Raw genomic sequence first — 19,620 nt, 5'->3', positions numbered from 1 at the left:
GCTATTACCTTGCTTCGTCGACAATAAACCTGGCCGGGCACCTTCATACCTTAACAGATCTTGTGGTCATTGGGCAGTTCGATTGAGGTCTGCTGTGCCAAGTATCTGCGCAGAGCTGGGACAGCACACAAAGAACACACACACGCAGCCAAACATCTAACAACAGCTGATATGGAGATGGGCTGAATACACCATGTCCACAGCATTATGGCCTCCGCACATAGGGAGTGTGACCTCGCTCCTCCTTGTTTGTTTATGTGGAACATGCAGGCCACATTGTCCGTCATGATCTCTATTGCCTTGTTTTTGATCAGAGGCAGGAAATGTGTGTAAGCATTGCGAACTGCTCACAATTCCAGAACATTTATGTACAGCATTGATTCCGAAGAAGACCATCTGCCCTGGATGGTGAGATTGTCTAAGTGGGCACCTCACCCCAATAGGGAGGCATCCATTGTGAGTATCAGTTTGGGGAAGTCTATAGAAAAGGGATACCTGCACACACATTGTGCGAGCGGGTCCACCCTGAAGGGAGTCTTTTGACTTTTGTTGGCACGTTTAAAAGTTTTTTCAGACTATTTGTGTTGGAGGTACACCGTCCTGAGCCACCCCTGCAGGCAGCACATGCGCAGTCTGGCTTGTCGGACAACATAAACGGTCGCCGCCATGTGTCCCAATACTCAGAGGCAGGTCCTGGCAGATGTTTGTGGACTGCTCACCATGGTATTGATCAGGTTCACTAGGGTGACAAATTTGTGAAATGGTAAAGAGGCTTTCGCTTCTAGCAAGTTTAGATGGGACCCAATGAATTCCAGTTCTTGAACTGGTGTTAATGTTGACTTTTGAAGGTTTATTTGCAGGCTGAGGTTTGTGAAGAGTGATATTGTCTTTTGTGTAGCTTCGATGGCTTCTTTCCGAGTGGGAGCCTTGAGGAGGCAGTCATCTAAATATGGGTATATCATTACCCCTTGCTTGTGTAGGTTGGCTGCTGCCACTATCAAAACTTTGGAAAATGCTGGAGGAGCCGTGGAAAGACCAAAGGGCAGTTCCGTGTATTGATAGTGATCCTGCCCAACGACAAATCGGACGAATCGTCTGTGTGCTGGATGAATGGTGACGTAAAAATAAGTATATTGCAGGTCAAGGGCTGCAAATCAACCCCCTCGTTCCAGAGCTGGAATGATTGTTGCTAAAGTAACCACACAGAATCGTTGCGTTTTGACAAATTTATTTAGGTTCCTGAGACTGAGAATAGGTCTCCATCCCCCAGACTTTTTCTGGGTTAAAAAAATAACAGGAATAGAACCCTTTCTCCTTGTGTTGTAGCAGCACTGGTTCTACTTCACTGAGTTGTAGAAGGTACTCTACTTCCTGTCTCAGGAGGAGCTCGTGAGAGGGGTCCCTGAGAAGGGATGGGGAGGGACGGTGGGTAGGGGGGATTGAGAAGAACTGGATGGAGTATCCTGTTTTGATTATTTCCAATACCTATTTGTCGGAAGCGATGGTTTGCCATATTGGGTAGAATGGTATTAGATGACCTGTAAATGGATGGTTGATGGAGAGTGGTGTCAGCCCTGGTAATTGGGGGAGGTCTGCCAAGCCCTCGACCAAACCTTCAAATTTGATGTTTAGGGATAGATCGTTATGGTGCAGTGCATTGAGAAGAGTTTGTTCTACGTTTGGGTGGTCTTTGTCTGTGCAAATGAGGATTGTATTGTCTCTGGGTCTGCATATAGGGAGCCTGTTTAGAACGTTGTGAGGTGTAATACATGCCCTGTTTACGTTTTGTTGCAGGTGTATATATGCCAAGAGATCTGAGAGTGGCTCTCGAATCCTTTAGTTAGCGGAGGGATTTGTTGGTCTTACCTGTGAACAGTTTTGGACCCTCGAGCGGGAGATCCTCTACTGTGGATTGCACCTCCCTTCACCCTGACAAGTGAAGCCAGGAGGCTCGGTGCATTACAATGGCCATAGTGATGGACTTAGCTGCCGTACCAGCGGAATCCAAAGATGCCTGAAGGGCTGTGCGGGCCAAGAGGTGTCCTGAGATGAGTGATGTAAACTGTTCTCTTTTTTCTTCAGGTATGCAGTCAATAAATTCAGATAGTTTGGAATAGTGGTTGTATTTTGCCATTAGGGCTTCATAATTAGTGATTCTAAATTGTAATGTCGCTAATGAATAAGCCTTGCGGCTGAGTAGATCCAGTCTCTTCCACTCTGTCGTACGGGGTGGTCCTGGAATAATGTTGCTTGCCATGTTCATTAACTGCGTCTACCACCAGAAAGTTTGGCTGGGGGTGAGAGAGTCTTCAGCCCTTTCGAAGGAATGTAATATTTTTTATCCACCCTCTTACATGTAGGTGGGATTGTGGCAGGAGTCTGCCAGATGGCTGTGGCGGACTCCATGATTGTGGCATTAATCGGTAGGGCGAACTTGGAGGAGGTCGATGTGCGGAGTATGTCCAAGAGCTTGTGCTGTGATTCAGTGACTTCCTCAAGGGGTATTTGGAGCGTGTCAGATATCCTTTTAAACAGATCTTGAAACTGTTTGAATTGATTTCCGGTAGTAGGTAGCGGAGGCATGATGGTCTCAGGCGAGGGAGGAGGGTTGGTGACAGGAATAGCCTCCTAGTTCACAACCTCCTCTGTTTCCTCAAAAGATTGCACATGGGAAACATCAAGTGGCACCGTTGATGCTGTTGAGGAGACTCTATGAGCTTCCATGGAACCCAGCGGGGGTTCAGAGTAGTATTGCCTGTACGCTGCCCACAGGTCCCAGAGGGGCCATTGTGGTGGGAAAAGCACTGGTGGAGGTCCCCATGGGTGTCCATACCATCCCTGGAAATCTGATCTGGAGTGATGCCTAGGCTGCATTTGTGGCTCAGATCTGATACTGCCTTGCAAAGGTGAGGAGTGTTGGGATGGAAAAACTTCCCCTTCTTTGTCCTCCTCGCTGGAGGAGACAGGGGCAGATGTAGCCAGTGGTGAGTGCGGTGGTGAAAACAGCAAAGCACTGTTGGTACCAAGGAGAGGTGACTCAGGTGCCAGGGCCACTGACAGGTCCATAGGTGTAAGGAACTGTTGTAACTTCGGTACCAGCAGAGATGTCTGCATTTGCTGTGGTGCTGAGAGTTCCTGCGGTACCAGGAGGTGTTGCAGTGCCTGAGGAACAGGTGCCGACATCAACTGCATCAAGGGGGACGGAGCAAACTTCGGTGCCGATGCATCCTTGCTACGCGGCAAAGAGCCAGCAAGTGGCTTCAGTGCCTTTAGAAACTGCAGAGGCACTGGGCACTGAGTATTTAGTTGGTGCCACCAGTGCCATGGTGGAATGAGCAGTCTTTTCTCTGCCTTCCTTTTTAGAGGCTGCCTGTGTATGGTCTGTACCTTTGACAGTTCCAGAAGTCCCTGTTGACTTGTAGGCACTTTGCCGCAGTGCAGTCGGTACCGATGCTGGAGCCTGAGTAGGGGAACGCTTCCTCTTTGACATGGACTTGGTAGGAGAGGTGGTAGCTCTCCTCTTTGCACATCATTTAGGAGACAGGTCCCTGCCGTGTGGGGTAGAGGAGGAGGGAGCCATGTCAGATGCTGCATTCAGCGATTAGCAGCTGGGAGAAGCTTGTGGCCCTGGGTCTGAGACTGGATGGGGGGACTTCTCCATAAGAATAAGTTTTAATTGAAGGTCTCATGTCTTTCTTGTGCGAGCCTTGAGATTGTGGCAATGGGTGCACTTTTGGGGTACATGTGTTTCCCCCAGGCACTGGACACATTGAGAGTGTCCACCTGAAAGTGGAACTACCTCGTGGCAGGAGAGGCAACGTTTAAAGCCTGGAGGTCCTGGCATTTTGAAGAAAATACCCCAAGTGGGACAAAACGATAAAGGTTTTTTGTTTTGTTTTTTAAACGGGGAAGAAATAAAAAAAAGAAAGGGTCTTAGTAAACTAACCTAACTATTACAGACTAACACTAATCTAGCTGTTATGTACTGCTAACACTATGGTCTGAGGTAAAGTTAGTGAGGCACTGCTGGAGCTCCGACTCTGACTAAGAGTGGTTGAGAAGGAACGGGGAGAAGTGGGGTGGCTGCACAGCACTAGTTAATTGCCGCTGCAGGCGCGAGACAGGGAGAGTGCATGTGCGGCCCAGCCAGGTACTGCTGTTGAAATTCTCTGACTAGAGGCGCAGGGGTGCACAATCACCTAAAGTGGAGCACCCACAGGGACTCCACTCGAAGAACCAGCTGAGATCGAGCCCTGTTTTAGTTGTGGCCACTTTGGACACCTCCAGAGGCAGTGCCCTGCCATGGACTGCTCCTTTGGCAAAGTTTATGCCGGAAAAACCCATGCCCGCCAGCATCCCAACCCCACGGTGACAGTCCCTGCCGGCCTTGATGGGATGATGGTGGATAGGTGGATGCCCTAGTGGACTCCAGCTGCGGCCAAACTATGGTGCGGAAGTGCCTCGTCCCGGACAATGACCTGATCCACGGCCCAATCTGACTTCGCTGCATCCACGGGGATGTGAAAGCGTATCCAAGCGCTCAACTATCCCTAACGATTGATAGGATAACCTGGCTGATGACTGTGGGGGTCGCCCTGAAGCTCCCATCCCCCATCATCCTCGGGTGGGACTGGCCAGAATTCAGCCAGGCCCTACATGCTGTGACCTTATGGACACCATTCAAAAGGGTTGCCAGGGACCTGCTAAGGACCCCTTGCGAAGAGTGTGGCTGGCTACTGCTACATCCTGGTAGTCATTGACTATGCCACACGCTTCCCCGAGGCTGTCCCTTGTGGTCCACCACTGCACGGAGCATCGCTGCCAAGCTTCTAAAAATCTTTGCTCGGGTAGGCTTACCTAGTGAGATCCTAACTGACCAGGGGACCAATTTCACCTCACGGCTGCTTCGTGAAGTGTGCAGTCTCCTAGGGATTCGAAAATGGCGAACCTCAGTTTACCACCCTCAGACAGATGGCCTCGTCAAGTGGTTCAATTGGACCCTCCAGGGGATGCTACGGAAGTTCCCCCTGGAGGAGTTGTGCCACTGGGACAGACTCCTCCCACCTTTGCTGCTTGCCATTTGGGAGGTACTGCAAACTTCCACCCAGTTCTCCCCATTCAAGCAGCTTTACGGGCGCCAGCCATGGGGGCTGCTAGACCTGATGCGGGGGACCTGGGAGCACACCCCATCCCCGACCCAGGAGCTCCTTCAATACATCCTGTGACTGCACGAGAACCTGACATGAGCTGGGGACCTAACAAAGGAAAATCTGCAGGCTGCCCAAGGGGCCCAAGCCCAAACCTACAACCGGGGAGCCCAAGCACGGACCTTTGAACCCAGGGGCTGGGTCCTTGTGTTGCTCCCCTCCGAGGAGTCCAAACTGCTAGCCTGGTGGCAAGGACCCTACGAAATCATCTGCCAAGTTGGCCCTGTTACTTATGAGGTCCACCAGCCGGAGTGACGGAAAAAGCACCAGATCTATCATGGAAACCTCTTGAAGGCCTGGCATGAGCAGGAGGGTCTGCTAATAACCCCATATCCCCCCAATCTGGACCTAGGGCCCCAAATCCCCACTCTGGCGGAACGGGGGAACCCCTCCTCGGAGAAACCTCACCCCTGAGCAGCAAAAGCAAGCAAGATATCTGTTGGAGGCCTTCACCCAGACATTCACAGCAGTACTGGGGCAGACCCTGCTGGCCCAGCACGTCACCTGGACACCCCCAACTCACCCTCCCAGAGAGGTAGTTTGTGAAACCACCCAACCTCTCCCACACCGCCTGTGGGACGCAGTGGTACAAGAGGTGCAGGTGATGCTGAAGCTAGGGGGTCATAGAACAGTTGCAAATGTATGGCGCAACCGCACTGTGCTTGTCCCTAAGCCAGATTGGACCTGGTGATTCTGTACTAATTTCCGGAGAGTTAATACCATTTCTAAATTCAACGCATGCCCAATGCCCCAGGTAGATAAACTCCTTGCCATTTGGGTGAAGCACGCTATGTCACTACCCTGGACTTGACGAAGGGGTACTGGCAGATCCCGCTGGACCCAAGCTCAAAGGAAGAGGAGGAGGGATAGCTCAGAGGAAGAGGGGGAGGGATAGCTCAGTGGTTTGAGCACTGGCCTGCTAAACCCAGGGTTGTGAGTTCAATCCTTGAGGGGGCCATTTAGGGATTTGGGGCAAAAATCTGTCTGGGGATTGGTCCTGCTTTGAGCAGGGGGTTGGACTAGATGACCTCCTGAGGTCCCTTCCAACCCTCATATTCTATGATTCTAAGAGACAGCTTTCACTATCCCCAGCAGGCTCTACCAGTTTACCCACGTCTTTTGGACTCCATGGGGTCCCTGCAACCTTCCAGCGGTTGAGGGATCAACCAGTCACAACTTGAGTGTGCTGTGGCCTACCTGGATGACGTCATGATCTACAGCCATCAGTGGGAGGAGCACCTGAGCCAGGTGGTGGCAGTCCTACGACCCCTCCGAGCCACAGGGCTGATGGCTAACCCCAAGAAATGCTGAATCGGCTACCAGGAGACCACCTACTTGGGGTATGTCCTGGGATGAGGGAAGGTGTGCCCCCTAGTCGGGAAGGTCCAGACCATTCAAGAACACCCTGCCCTAACCACAAAGAAACAAGTGAAGCAATTCCTGGGGCTGGTGGGCTACTATCACTGCTTCATTCCCAACTTTCCCTCGATTGCCGATCCCCTGACACAACTCTTAACAAAGGACCAGCCGCACTGCATCCACAGGTCCCCCAAGTGTGCCGAAGCATTTCAGACACTAAAGGACCATCTCTGCCACAAACCAGTGCTTTATAGCTCTGATTTCTCTCATAGTTTTGTGGTCCAGACGACTTGGGGCTGTCCTCTCCCAGACCCTCAACGGAGAGGAACATCCCGTCCTTTACATTAGTCGAAAGCTCTTCCCCCGGGAACATAACTATTTGACCATCACGAAGGAGGCCCCAGCAATTAAATGGGCTGTGGAGGCCCTTCAATATTACCTCCTGGGTGACTCCTCCTTTGTGGTCATGGATCATGCCCCCCTCAAGTGGCTCCAGACAATGAAAGACACCAATGCGAGGCTAACGAGGTGGTATCTTGCCCTTCAACTGTTTGCATTTACCATGCAACGTAGGGCAGGTAAGGAGAATGCAAGCACTGATGGTCTCTCCCGGTTGGGGAAGGGGGACCATACCAGCCCCAGAGAGTGGGGGCTGGACTAGAGGGGGGAAATGTAGCGAGGGAGTGTGGTTTCCCTCCTTGACGGACAGGGAGAGAGCCACAACCGCCCCCTGGTGGGCAGAGCCGGGACACCCGCGACTACCTAGCCGGAAGCAGAGGGGCAGGACAGGAACTGGAAATATAAAAGGCGGGCCCTCCAGCTCAGTTGGAGAAGAGCTGCTGGAGGAGCAGGACATCTCCCACCCACAGCTGGAGCTTGGACCCCACCGAAGCCGCTACAGTGCCAGAGACCCAGAGGGACTGCTGGAGCTGGCAGGCACCAGAGACGCCAAGGAGCTGTTGGGGCTGCCTCTAGTCATTTACGCTGGTGAGACAAACAATGACACTGGAATCCAGATACCCCCGAATGGGAAGGAGCCCAAGGAAGCCGAATAGGGTTCAGCTGTGTTACTGACTGCAAGCTGGCCAGCGTGTTGCGCCTGGATTCCCTGCTGATCCAGTGGCGGACTACTCAGCCACTGTTAGGGCCCTGGGCTGGGACGCAGTGGAGTTGGGTGGGCCTGCGTCTCCCTACCCCCTGCCACCACACCTCTGGGGGTGGCAGCCTCCCGACCTTTAAGCCAAGAGGCCTGCGTTGGTCTGTCGTCCACCCGAGCTAGGACGCTGGACGGTTTTGCTATCTGCCCTGCCAGAGAACTGATCCCCCTAGACTGCTGTGTTGTTCTGCCCTGACTCAAGGTCAGAGCCCCTTAACTGTTGGTGCCCCGCCCTGCTCAAGGGCCTGAGTCCCCCTAGACTCACTGCTGCTCTGCCTGACTGCAGACCAAAGCCCTTAATTGCTGGCTGTCCCGCCGTCTGAGGGTCAGGTCTCACAGACTCAATTGCTGCCAGGCCTGGACTGCAGGATTGGGCCTACCAACTGTTGGCTAATTCCACCCTGAATTGAGTCGCTCCAGAGGCATTGTAGCTAGGGGACGTGTCCTCCCTCCTTGACAGACAGAGAGAGAGCTGCGACTCGCAGTCACTCATCCTACTCTGCACTCCCACAAGTCATAGCAAATTTGAAGAAAATCTGTGCACACATGTGGATTTTAGAGCACTTGGAAGCATTGTCCTTTAAACATGAAGGATAGAGGGTCAAAGGAGGGAAAGGGGGCCTCTACACATGCATCTGCAGTTTAAGAGGCTCAGGGGGAGTAAAGTGACACATTCATCTCAATGTGATGTTCTCAGCCCATGGAGATGATAGAGCCTGGAACAATAGCTCTGAGATGTGTGAACTGTTCCATTTATCTCCCTGGGTATTCCCAACCCCTCCTGAGTGCTTTAGAAGGGTGGTTTTCAAACTTTTTTTCTGGAGACCCAGTTGAAGAAAATTGTTGATGCCCAACGGAGCTGGGGATGAGAGGTTTGGGGTGTGGGAGGGGCTCAGGGCTGGGGCAGAGGGTTGGAGTGCAGGGGTGAGGGCTTTGGGGTGCAGGAGGGGGCTCGGGGTGCAGGAGGGGGCTCAGGGCTGAGGCAGGGGGTTGGAGTGCGGGAGGGGGTCAGGACTCTGGGATGGGGATGCAGGCTCTGGGGTGGGGCCAGGGATGAGGGGTTTGGGTACAGGAAGGGGCTCTGGGTTTTGGGGTGCTCAGGGCTGGGGCAGGGGATTGGGGCACAGGCTTACCTCAGGCAGCTCCCAGTCAGCAGTGCAGCAGGGGTGCTAAGGCAGGCTTCCTACCTGTCCTGGCACCGTGAACCGCGTTGCGCCCTGGAAGCAGCCAGCAGCAGGTCCAGCTCCTAGGCAGAGGTGCGCAAGCAGCTCCACCTAGCTTTCACCCGCAAGCACCGCCCACCCCAACGCCCTGGCCTAGGAGCCAAACCTGCTGCTGGCCACTTCCAGGACGCAGCGTGGTGTCAGAACAGGTAGGGACTAGCCTGCCTTCGCCAGGCAACACCGCCAAAGGGACTTTAACGGCCCGGTTGGTGTTGCTGACCAGAGCCGCCAAAACCCAGTGCCTTACATTCCACGACCCAGTACTGGGTCACGACCCGCAGTTTGAAAACCACTGCTTTAGAACCTGTGAGAGGTATGCAGTCTACTGGTTCTCAGCGCCCCACTCAAAGGGGCAGGACTTCCAGAGATCCTGGCTCACACAAGGCTGGGGAGAAAGGTTCCAATCCCTGCAGATGGGCATAGGTCCCCCCAGACCCTGGCACACACACAGGGGGCAGCTAGAAGGGCTCACACCCCCAGAGGCAAAAGTACCCACCATATCCCAGATCATATTAGAGGAGCAAGGAGCGGGGTCTAAAGAAGCAAGAATCCTCTAGAACTGGGCAAACACGAGAGGCGAGAGTGTGGGGCTGACAATTCTTCCCCAGGTCCCCTGTCACTCACCCCCCAGACCCCACCCCTCCATTCCCTCTAACATCCAAGCCTCCCTCACCTGAGTACCCAACCTCTCTCCCCTCCCCTACCACTCATCCCAATTTATTTCCCCTCCCTTCTTGCAGCCACAAACTCACTCCTATGCCCCCTAATTATCTCTCCCCTCCCAGGAAGCATTCACATGTCAATTTCTACTTCCCAACATTTTGGGGAGTGTGGGGGGTTGGGATGCACTGGCAGAGCTGGGGGTGCAGAGGGGTTGCAGTGCAGAGTGGTTGAGATGCATTGGCAGAGCTATGGAGTGCATGGAGTTGAGGTGCAGGGTTGTTGGGATTCACTGGCAGGGTTGGAGCTGCAGGGTGGTTGGGGTGCACTCGCAGAGTTGGAAAATGCAGTGAGATCACTGTGAACTGGAAAAGTTGGGGTGCAGAGAAAATAGGTTCATGGTAGGGATTCACTGGCAGAGCTGTGGTGTGCAGGGGTTGGGGTGTACTGGCAGAGCTGTGGCATGAAGAAAATTGGGGTGCAGAGTGATTGGGGTGTACTGATAGATCTGGGGCTTTAGGGTGGTTGAGGTGCAGGATGTGGGGATGCACTGATAGAGCTGATGGTTAGGAATGTTGGGGTCCACTGGCACAGCTGGGGGATGTAGAGGAGTTGGGTATACTGGCAGGACTACAGGGTACAGGAAGCTTGGGGTGCTGGGTGGTTGGAATGCACAGGCAGAGCTGGGGGCTAGGGGTACTGGAGTCCACTGCAAGAGCTGCAGGGGTCCACTGGGAGAGCTGTGTGGTGCCATGCCTACCTCAACTGAGTCCCCAACCTATCTTGCCTCTCCTACCATTCATCCCTTTCCCCTTCGCTGCAATCCCAAACCCTCCTTCCCCCCTCCTCCATTCCCTAATTACCCCTCCCTTACTAGAAAGCCTTCACAGTAGCAGAGAAAGGTATAATATGACCAAATAGCTGGATATTGAAGCTAGACAAATTCAGATTGGAAATAAGGTGTACACTTTTGACAGTGAAGGTAAATAACCATTGGAACAATTTACCAAGGGTCATGGTGGATTCTCCATCACTGACAATTTTTAACTCAAGATGGGATTTTTTTCTAAAAGATCTGCTCTAGGAATTATTGTGGGGCAGTCCTGCGGCCTACGTTATTACAGGAAGTCAGACTAGATGCTCACAATGTTTCCTTCTGGCTTTGGAATCTAAGAATCTATTAAACATGTCTAGTTCTCCCTCCCCCCAGCAAATACTGTGATTACATTCCCCCCAAAATAAAACTGCCACCCATAACTCTCAAATTGTAGCCGATTTCCAGCCACTCAGTCTAAACCTCCTTTTGTCTTCAGTGAGAACTTATTTTTAGTTATGTTAACTGAAGCATGAGTTCAAAAGCATCAAGGACTAGTTCACAATCATCATGTTCAAGGAGGTCTGTGATACATCCAGTGATCAGCACCTCTCAGTTTAACAGTACAAGGCAGCAGAAGGAGAATGAAGGTAACTTACCTGTAACTGGAGGTTTTTCAAGATATGTGGTCCCTATCTGTATTCCACATGTATGCATGCACTCCATGCGCCTGAGTCCAGAGACTTTTAGTAAGCAGTGTCCATTGGACTACACATGTGCAGTTGTTCTCCTATTGCTCCAAACCGAGGGCACTAAGGGGAGCTGAAGACCGATGCTTCTCCACTTCCTTTTCTTACCATGTATTTGGTCACAATCGGCAGCAGAGGGGCTGAGAGTGAATAGTAGATCACAGATAGGGACCACACATATGTCAAAGAACCTCCAGTTACAGGAAAGTAACCTCCATTTCTTCTTCGAGGGCTGGTCCCTATTCCATCTTTGGGAGATTAGTAAGCAGTAGTCAAATGAGATGGGTGCGAGGATGCAGATGGTATGGACATTTGTAGTACTGATGACTGCACAGCTGTATTTGCAGTAGAAGTCTGGACCAATGCATACTGTCTTCTAAAGGTGTGTATGGAGCTCCAGGTAGCCACCCTATATATCTAGTAAGGGTATGTCTTTCAGGAATGCTGCAGAGGTTGATTGCACTCTTTTGGAATGGGTGCTCACCCAGGGGTGGGGGGGGGTTAGAGTGTGAGCTAGTTGGTAACAAAGGATGATGCAGCCCAAGATCCACTTAGAGAGCCTCTGCGCAGAAAGAGCGTGACCCCTTGATCACTCTTCTATGGTGATAAAAAAATCTAGGTATTTTTCTAATTGCTTTTGTTCTCTGTAAATAAAATGCCACTGCCTGTCGGAAGTCTACACAGTGAAGAAAAATACCAGTAAGTGGATGATTTGATTCATGTGAAACTCCGAAATTACTTTAGGGATGAATTTTGGGTGGAAGCAAAGAGAGACCTTCTCTTTATGAAAGATGGTATATGGCAGATCCGCCATTAATGCCCCCAGCTCTCTCACCCCTTTAGCTGATGTGATGGAGACTAGGAAGGCAACTTTCATCGAGAGATGGGACATAGCTAATGGTTCTAAGGGAGGTTTGCTGAGAACTGAAAGGATGAGATTGAAATCCCATTGTGGTGTTGGTTTTACCACTAGTGTGAAAGTTCTGATTAGTCTCTCAGGAATCTAATTGTCATAGGATAAGTAAAGATAGCATGGTCCTCAACTGGAGGATGAAAGGCGCTGATTGCTGCAAGATGGAGCCTTAGGGAACTAGTAGAGAGGCCTGATGTCTTAAGGGTAAGTAGGTGTTTTAGAATAACAGGAATCCCAGCGGTCTCTGGAGATAACTGGCATTGTTGTGACCAAGAGGAGAAACGCTTCCATTTGGTCAGATAGAATCCTTCCTGCTTTGTTTGAGAATGGATTGAACTGCCACTGAACATATTGCTCTATGTCTGATACCCATACAAATACCATGCCCTGAGTTGCAGAGGTCCTAGACTGGGGTACCGATCATACTGTTGTATTGTGTCAGCAGAACCGGAAACAGTCGGAAGTCAATGGGCAGACAGGTTGAAATTGTCAAGAGGCCCAAGAACCAGGACTGTTTCGGCCTGTTGGGCGAAATAAGGATGACTGGAGCCCTGTTGTGATGGATCATTTGCAGGACTTGTGGTATTAGTGGGATGAGAAGGAAGGCATATCTGAGGTGGTTCATCCAGGATATCAGCAGAGCATCGGCCTTTGAGTTGCAGCCTAGAGCTTTTCTGGAGCACTACAGGGGAACTTCTTGTTCACCTGCGAGGCAAAGAGAGCCCAAGATGGTGCTCCCCATTGGGGAAGATCTAGCTCAAAAAGGAATCATGAATCTTCCATTCATGGTCTGTTGAAAAATATCTGCTGAGACTGTCTGCTAGGGAGTTCTGTGCACCTGACAGGTATACTGCAGATAGGCTTATGTGATTTCTGATATGCCAGTTCCAGAGGTCCATTGTCTCTACACACAGGGAGAGGGATCTTTTCCTCATGTGCTTGTTTATGTGGAAGACAGTCGACATAATGTTTGACATTACCTGGATGTGTTGGGATCAGATGAGCGGAAGGAAAATGTTTGCAGACCCTATAGACTGACCTTAATTCCAGTAAGTTGATGTGCAAGCTGGCCTCCTGAGGGGTCCAGGTGCATTATGCAGTGTGATTGTTGAAAAGGGCTCCTCAGCGTAAGGGGAAGAATCTGTGATGACAGTCATCTTGGATATTGGTGGGAGAAAAGGAAGTCCCACCCAAACTTCCTCTGTGTATGTCCACCAAAAGAGAGAGGCCATAACAATGGCTGGAATTGTTACTCTGGCATTGATGGTTGTCTTTGTCTGGTGAGTAGACAGACTGAAGCCAGGTTCACAGGCAATAGCGATAAAGCCTGGCAAATGGTGATATGTAGGTGCATGAGGCCATGTGCCTTAGGAGGGAAAGACAGATCCTGACAGTAGTCCAAGGTCACTCATGGCATGCAATCTCTTCATGGAAAGATAGGCTCTTGCTGTAGTGGAATGAAGGGTTGCTCCTATGAAGTCTATGGACCTCGTGGGGGTCAAAGTGGACTTCTCGTTGTTGACAGATTCCCTGGGAAGATAGTAGACAGAATAGGAATAGGGTCACTGACTGGACTTCTCTGCTGGATCTGCCTGTCAGGAGCCAGTCGTTGTCATATGGAAAGACAGTAAGCCATTTCTTTTCATCCAAGCCACCACCACTGAAAGGACTTTTGTAAAGACCCTGGGTGCTGTAGCTAGTCCGAATGGGAGGACTGTGAGTTGTTAGTGGTCTTGCCCAATGAGGAACCTTCTGTGCGATAGATAAATGTCTATGTGAACATAAGCATCTTACATGTCAAGAGCCACTATGTGCCCTATTCTGGAGAGGGGATTATTGATGTCAATGTCACGATGCAGAATTTCGATTTTCAGATGAATACATTTAGTTGGTGTAGATCAAGAATTGGTCTCCATCCCCCATTCTTTTGGGGGACCAAGAAATATGTGGAGTAGAATCCCTTCCCTTGATGTTGGGATGGCACTGGTTACAAGTATATCCTGATTCTGGTACGTATATCCTGGTTCATCAAAAAATGTCATGTAAGGTATCAAAGGAAAGCCAGTGTCACACAGTTGTGAGTAGCATTGTAAAATTATATACCACTACAATCTCAGGAGTTATGTATCTATACTGGAAGTATGCTCTTGGATAATAAACTTATGATTGTTTAAATATACCTCAGTGCTGTGGTTTTGTATAAGGAGCTGATCCTGAGTTGAACCATTCAAACTGGTGTGTACACAGTTCCCTTGGGGACAGCAGACCTGGTATTTCTGTGAATGTTCAGTCGATAAAGGGCTGATCGTAACAGGGAAACTCATCAAAGAGGCTCGGGGACTGGGGGTGCATCTATTGTTACCTGCAAGGCAAAGCAGGGGCTGGCATAGCCCAGAGGCGATTGTCTAGGTGGCTGACAGACTGGAGACATCAGGGAGCTGACTCCCAGTGAAGCACAAGCAAGTCTCCCTCTCACTGGAGGCAGAAGGTAACAAGGTGACTCAGTCTTAGGCACCCTGAGAACCATCACAACCGTACACCACCACAACCTTCCAGACTGGCCATCAGCACCCAAGGATTGACTGCTGTATGTTCATCTATTAGCATTGGTTCAGGAATAATAAACTTAACCCTGCTCCGAAGCATGGTGGAATTTTGTCACGGGCTAAAGCTGACTTTGTACAGATTTAATGTGAACTGCTAAGAAAATGCCTAGCAGTTCCCAGATGTATCAACATTACTAGCGTGAAACTTTAACATAAAACAAGACAGATCAGACAATAAGATATCTGAATGTTGGAAGCCAGTGATTGCTATTGTGGAGCACATGAGATTCAAGGTCTTTGTTGATGTTATTACCTGGTCAGCGTGGGGTAAGTAGAAGAATATCCATCATTAGCAGAATTAATCAGCTCTGGGACCCCAACACTGGAGATGTCTTCCACAGCTTTCAAGATGTTGTCTGTGTGCTCCATATATACACTGAACCCAAACATCAGGATAGCAAGTCAGTACATGTTATGCAGGGGCAGGACAGTAGCTTCCATTACAAAGCCCATTCCTGATCTCCCTCTACCTTGTAACTTTGGCGTAGAAAACTGGTTGGGCCTGAAGATTGCAAGATTTATTCTGATTGCAGAGGAGAATGTTCCTGTAAAGTCTGAGGAAAATTCATCAAACTGTCCCTAAGTTACATGTCATTGAAAATCATTGATTTGAACCTGTACCTTTCTCCCTAGCTCTTCAACGGCTAGTTATAGTCTCCCCTGCCACCACCTTCCAGAGAGTTAGAACTCCTTAAACTCACATGGCAGCTACACCTGAAGAAATAGGTTGCAATTAAGCAAAAATATTAACAACTATTTGTTGTGGTTAGTTTTGGGTCAGTCCTGCTCCCGCTGATCTCAATTAGAGCTTTTTACCATTGTCTTTAATAGAAGCAGAATCAGACACTACACTACAGCCCATTTACACTGCAGAATGCATATATACACATGCACATGCTCACACACACATGCATGTGTATGTGTGTTCGACTGTACTGACAAATTCAGTGTAGAAAAAACATAAGGCTTGGGGGTCTAACAGAGTTCTTCCTTTAACTCAAGTGGTAGAGGCCTGTGTTTCTGGAACTATAGGTACAGAGTTCTAAGCCTGGTTCTGCAGGTGTATGGTTTAATGCAGAGAGGTGGATGCCTCTCCATAGTTAAGGTTTCAACCGTGGCATCAATATAAGGCTGCTTTCGATCCCCTACTAACTAAAAATAAAATTCTTCATACTTTCAGATTTGTGGGTCCAGTTTCAGAGACACCTTGAGAAAGTTTTGATGATATTGATTAACATCCTTTTGAAAGTAAAAGATTTTAAAATGGCTGCTTTTGAAACTGCATTTTCCAATAAGCAGTTGCACAAACATCAGTCTCCAGACACAGTTTGCACATGCTGTAGGATTATTGTTTGCTTCCTATCTTATTTGTCTTGGGGGGGGAAACAGGTTATGAAAACTGTTCCAATCTGTTTTTCAAGAACTGTTTATATTCTTTCCTGTCCCCTCAGGCCTGACGAGGCTTCCTGGAAAAGCATTTCAGCACATTGCGCACTAAAGCAGGGGAGGGCAAACTTTGCAGCCTGAGGGTCACATCTGGGTTGGGAAATTGCATGCAGGACCATGAATGTAGGGCTGGAGCAGGGGGTTGGGGTGCAGGAGGGAGTGCAGGGTATGGGAGGGGGTGTGATGTGCAGGAAGGGGCTCAGGGCAAGGGGTTGGGGCGGAGGAGGGTTGCGGGGTGTATGAAGGGGCTCAGGGAAGGGGATTGGGATGCAGAAGGAGTGTAGAGTGCAGCAGGGGGCTCAGGGCAGGGGGTTGGGGTGCAGGAAGTGTGCGGGGTGCGGCAGAGGGTTGGGGTGCAGGCAACGTGCAGCAGGGGGCTCAGAGCAGGGGATTGGGGTGCAGTAGGGGGTTGGGGTGCGGGCTCCGGCCCAGCGCCGCTTACCTGGAGCGGCTCCAGGGTGGCAGCGGCGCACACCAGGGCCAGGGCAGCGCCGTTCCCAGAAGCAGCCGGCACCATGTCCCTGCAGTCCCTGGGGGAGGGGGAAGGCAGAGGGCTCTGCGCGCTGCCCTCGCCTATGGGTACCTCCCCCGAAGCTCATATTGGCCGCGGTTCCCCGTTCCCAGCCAATGGGAGCTGTTGGAGGCGGTGCCTGCAGGCGAGGGCAGCACACGGAGTCGTCTGCCCACCCTCCCGCCCTGGGGCCGCAGGGACCTGGTGCCGACCGCTTCTGGGAGTGGCGCGGGGCCCGCAGCGCCACAGGGGTGGCAATCCTGCAGGCTGGATCCAAAGCCCTGATGGACCGGATCCAGCCCATGGGCTGTAGTTTGCCCACCCCGCTCTAAAAGAACCCCTTGGCTTGATCTAGCCAGAATACCTGAACAGACACAGAGTAAAACTGTTTATGAAGAGAGTTTGCTCTCAGAAACCAAGTTACTGCACAGAAGCAAAGAATGCTTACCAGAGCAAAGTGTGCAGCGCATCACTGAACTGGCTACCCTTCTCTCGCATGCCACTGAGCTGCATCCATGACTGGCAGAGGAACTGTTTAGCAAGTGAAGCTGTCAAAGATAAGCAATAAGTTGAGGAGGGACCTGGATGTGTTTTGTCTCACTGAGAATACAAGTGTCCAAGACAATTTTCTTCTCCCTCATACAAATGCAGGATAGCTGAATGCTTCTGGCTAATTACAATGTAATTCCATTTCAAGCAGATCCTATGTTCTCCATACAGGTGCCTGCCAAAGTGCTAAAGCTCAGGGAGTTGGGAAAGGCATATTCCTTAGAGATCACTACCACACTAATGAGATTTATACACAAGTCTAGTGAGCTCTTGGCCTGGCACAGTGATTCTTATCAGAGTCACTCTCTCTTTGTTCATTCATGTCTGACAGTGCTACAACAGGTTTCCTTTCCTCCCTCTGGTTTGTGGAGCCAGAGACCAGTTTTTCCCTGCTGCCGGGGTTAAGTGTCACCCCCCTGGGAAACCAAAAATTAGGTTTTCCAATGCTGACATACAAGTATTAACTCAAATGTTAGTTTACCAGTGACAGGTGAACTTTCTCTTTGGACACAGCCTTTTAATGTTAATTTGAACTGGCAAATTTACAGTTTAGAATTTTGTAATCAGAAATAATTGTCTTTCTCCAAAGGCTGCATCTGCTTCTCTGACATAAATGGCCAAAGAAAGGAAATGATCAGGTAAGAGTAAATTTTTCGTTAGGGGACTACAGAGCCCAGACACAGGCCGCACCCTAAGATGCTCCCGTGTCTCTGGGGTGAGCCACCTTTACCCTTTCTTGTTTTTAATGTTTATCTTTTAGTATGTGTTCACATTTTCCAGCAGTAAGGGGAGCCATGGTTAGGGCACGTCTGGACATTCTGGGTATGTGCCTGTCACAGGGCGCATGCGTAGCCTAGAGTATATACGAGTGTGTTAAGAGCTTCTCTGTGTGGTGTGTAGTGTACTGGTGACATACTCTAGACAGAGAAACAGATTCATCCGACTGCAGCTGGTACGCCTGGCTGGACCGCCCAGCAGGGAGTGAGATTTTACTTACTTGCAGTATTGTAGCCTAGGATCATACAGTTAGGTCTTATTGTTATTTTCAATAACTTGTTAAAACCCGCTGGGGGTCTCTCAAACCTGACTGAATTGCTCTGGGGGAAGGGCAGTTTGTAACACTATCCAGTGCAGACAGTTCACCCCTACTTCATCCCAGGGAGAGGATGTAACTGTGTACAATTCTGAATAGTTTTGTGGATCTGAGTCACTGCTAGAATGCAACACTTTACAGCTGAGAGAGGAGCCTGCAAACTTGCACGCTTAGCTTTAGCAGTATCTGGTGAACATGGGAAATGAAGGCCAGCAAGCTTCCTTGCATAGTCCTTGGAAGAAGATCTCTCAGCCCATGTGGCTGCTGTCCCCATTAGCAAGTGAACTCTAATCAGCTTGCAAGAGCTGCTCCTCTTGCTTTATTAGGGCTTGTCTATAGTTTTTCTATCACTTTACTGTATAGTGTCAGGAACAGAAATAGTTAAGGTGGAACAGTCCCCTAATTGGGATGCAGTTATACCACTATAGTTTATTCTCGTTAATTTATGTGAATAAGCTATACTGTTACAAGCACCTTTATAGTGGTACAATTGTGCCAACACTAGTGGTTGTACCAATTTATTTTTATCAGTAAAATTACCCCCCTAACCAAAATAGTTCAGTCAGGACTAAAACTTTGTGTAGAATAGGCTTAAGTTAAACTTGTTAAATACTTCTTCTCAGCCATCTTGCCTTTGAGCCTTCATTTCTCCTGACTAAAGAATTATTAAAAAAAAAATAAACTAATGGAGCTGTACACTGTTTTCTTGTGTGACTGACATAACAAAGCAGGTGGTAAAGAGCTTCCAATACATTTAGTGTTATTCATGTTAGTGAGTTTTCTAGACTGCCTGGTGAGAAGCCAAAGCATTACAGATAAAGGACAGCATGAGAACCTGTCCAGGAAAAGAGGTTCTGCACACATTACCTATTTTATCTTTTTTCCAGCTGGCCACAGGTTTTTCAGCAATGACAATCAGGAGCTGAGTGAGGGTGAGTGCACACTGGAAATTGGGAACGCTGTGCTGGAAATTCAGCAAGTAGTGAAAACTCTCGCTGTGGGTGACAGGAAAGAAAAGGGATGAAGACATTGCAGATATGTCACACATATAGAGAGAAAGAGAAGAAGTGCCAGCCCAGATCAGACCCTGAGATCCTGCTAGCCTGGCATCCTGTCTTCAATGGTGATCAGCACCAGATGCCTCAATACATAACTCCTCGCTTAAGTTGTAGTTATTTTCCTGAAAAATGCTATTTTAAGCGAAACAATGTTAAGCAAATCCAATTTCACCATAAGAATTAATGTAAATTGGGGTGGGGAGGGTAGGTTCCAGGGAATTTTTTTTCGCCAGACAAAAGACTATATATATATATACATACATATATATATATATA

At 49.6% G+C, this 19,620-nt stretch overlaps 1 protein-coding gene across 1 annotated transcript in view; it reads right to left on the bottom strand.

Moving 5' to 3' along the window:
* Positions 1 to 19,620, bottom strand: part of FANCD2 (FA complementation group D2) — a 177,697-nt gene that overhangs the window by 48,665 nt on the left and 109,412 nt on the right. The window contains 3 exon segments of the mRNA XM_026657769.2: positions 14,941 to 15,063; positions 17,093 to 17,192; positions 19,154 to 19,281. Of these exon segments, the coding sequence (XP_026513554.1) occupies positions 14,941 to 15,063; positions 17,093 to 17,192; positions 19,154 to 19,281 (351 nt within the window).

The sequence above is a fragment of the Terrapene carolina genome, unplaced genomic scaffold, assembly GCF_002925995.2.
Source record: "Terrapene carolina triunguis isolate 2854851 unplaced genomic scaffold, T_m_triunguis-2.0 Scaffold310, whole genome shotgun sequence".
In the NCBI taxonomy this organism is placed as follows: Eukaryota; Metazoa; Chordata; order Testudines; family Emydidae; genus Terrapene; species Terrapene triunguis.
The sequence above is the reverse complement of the archived record's forward strand: the minus strand, read 5'-3'. Positions and strand labels throughout refer to the sequence as shown.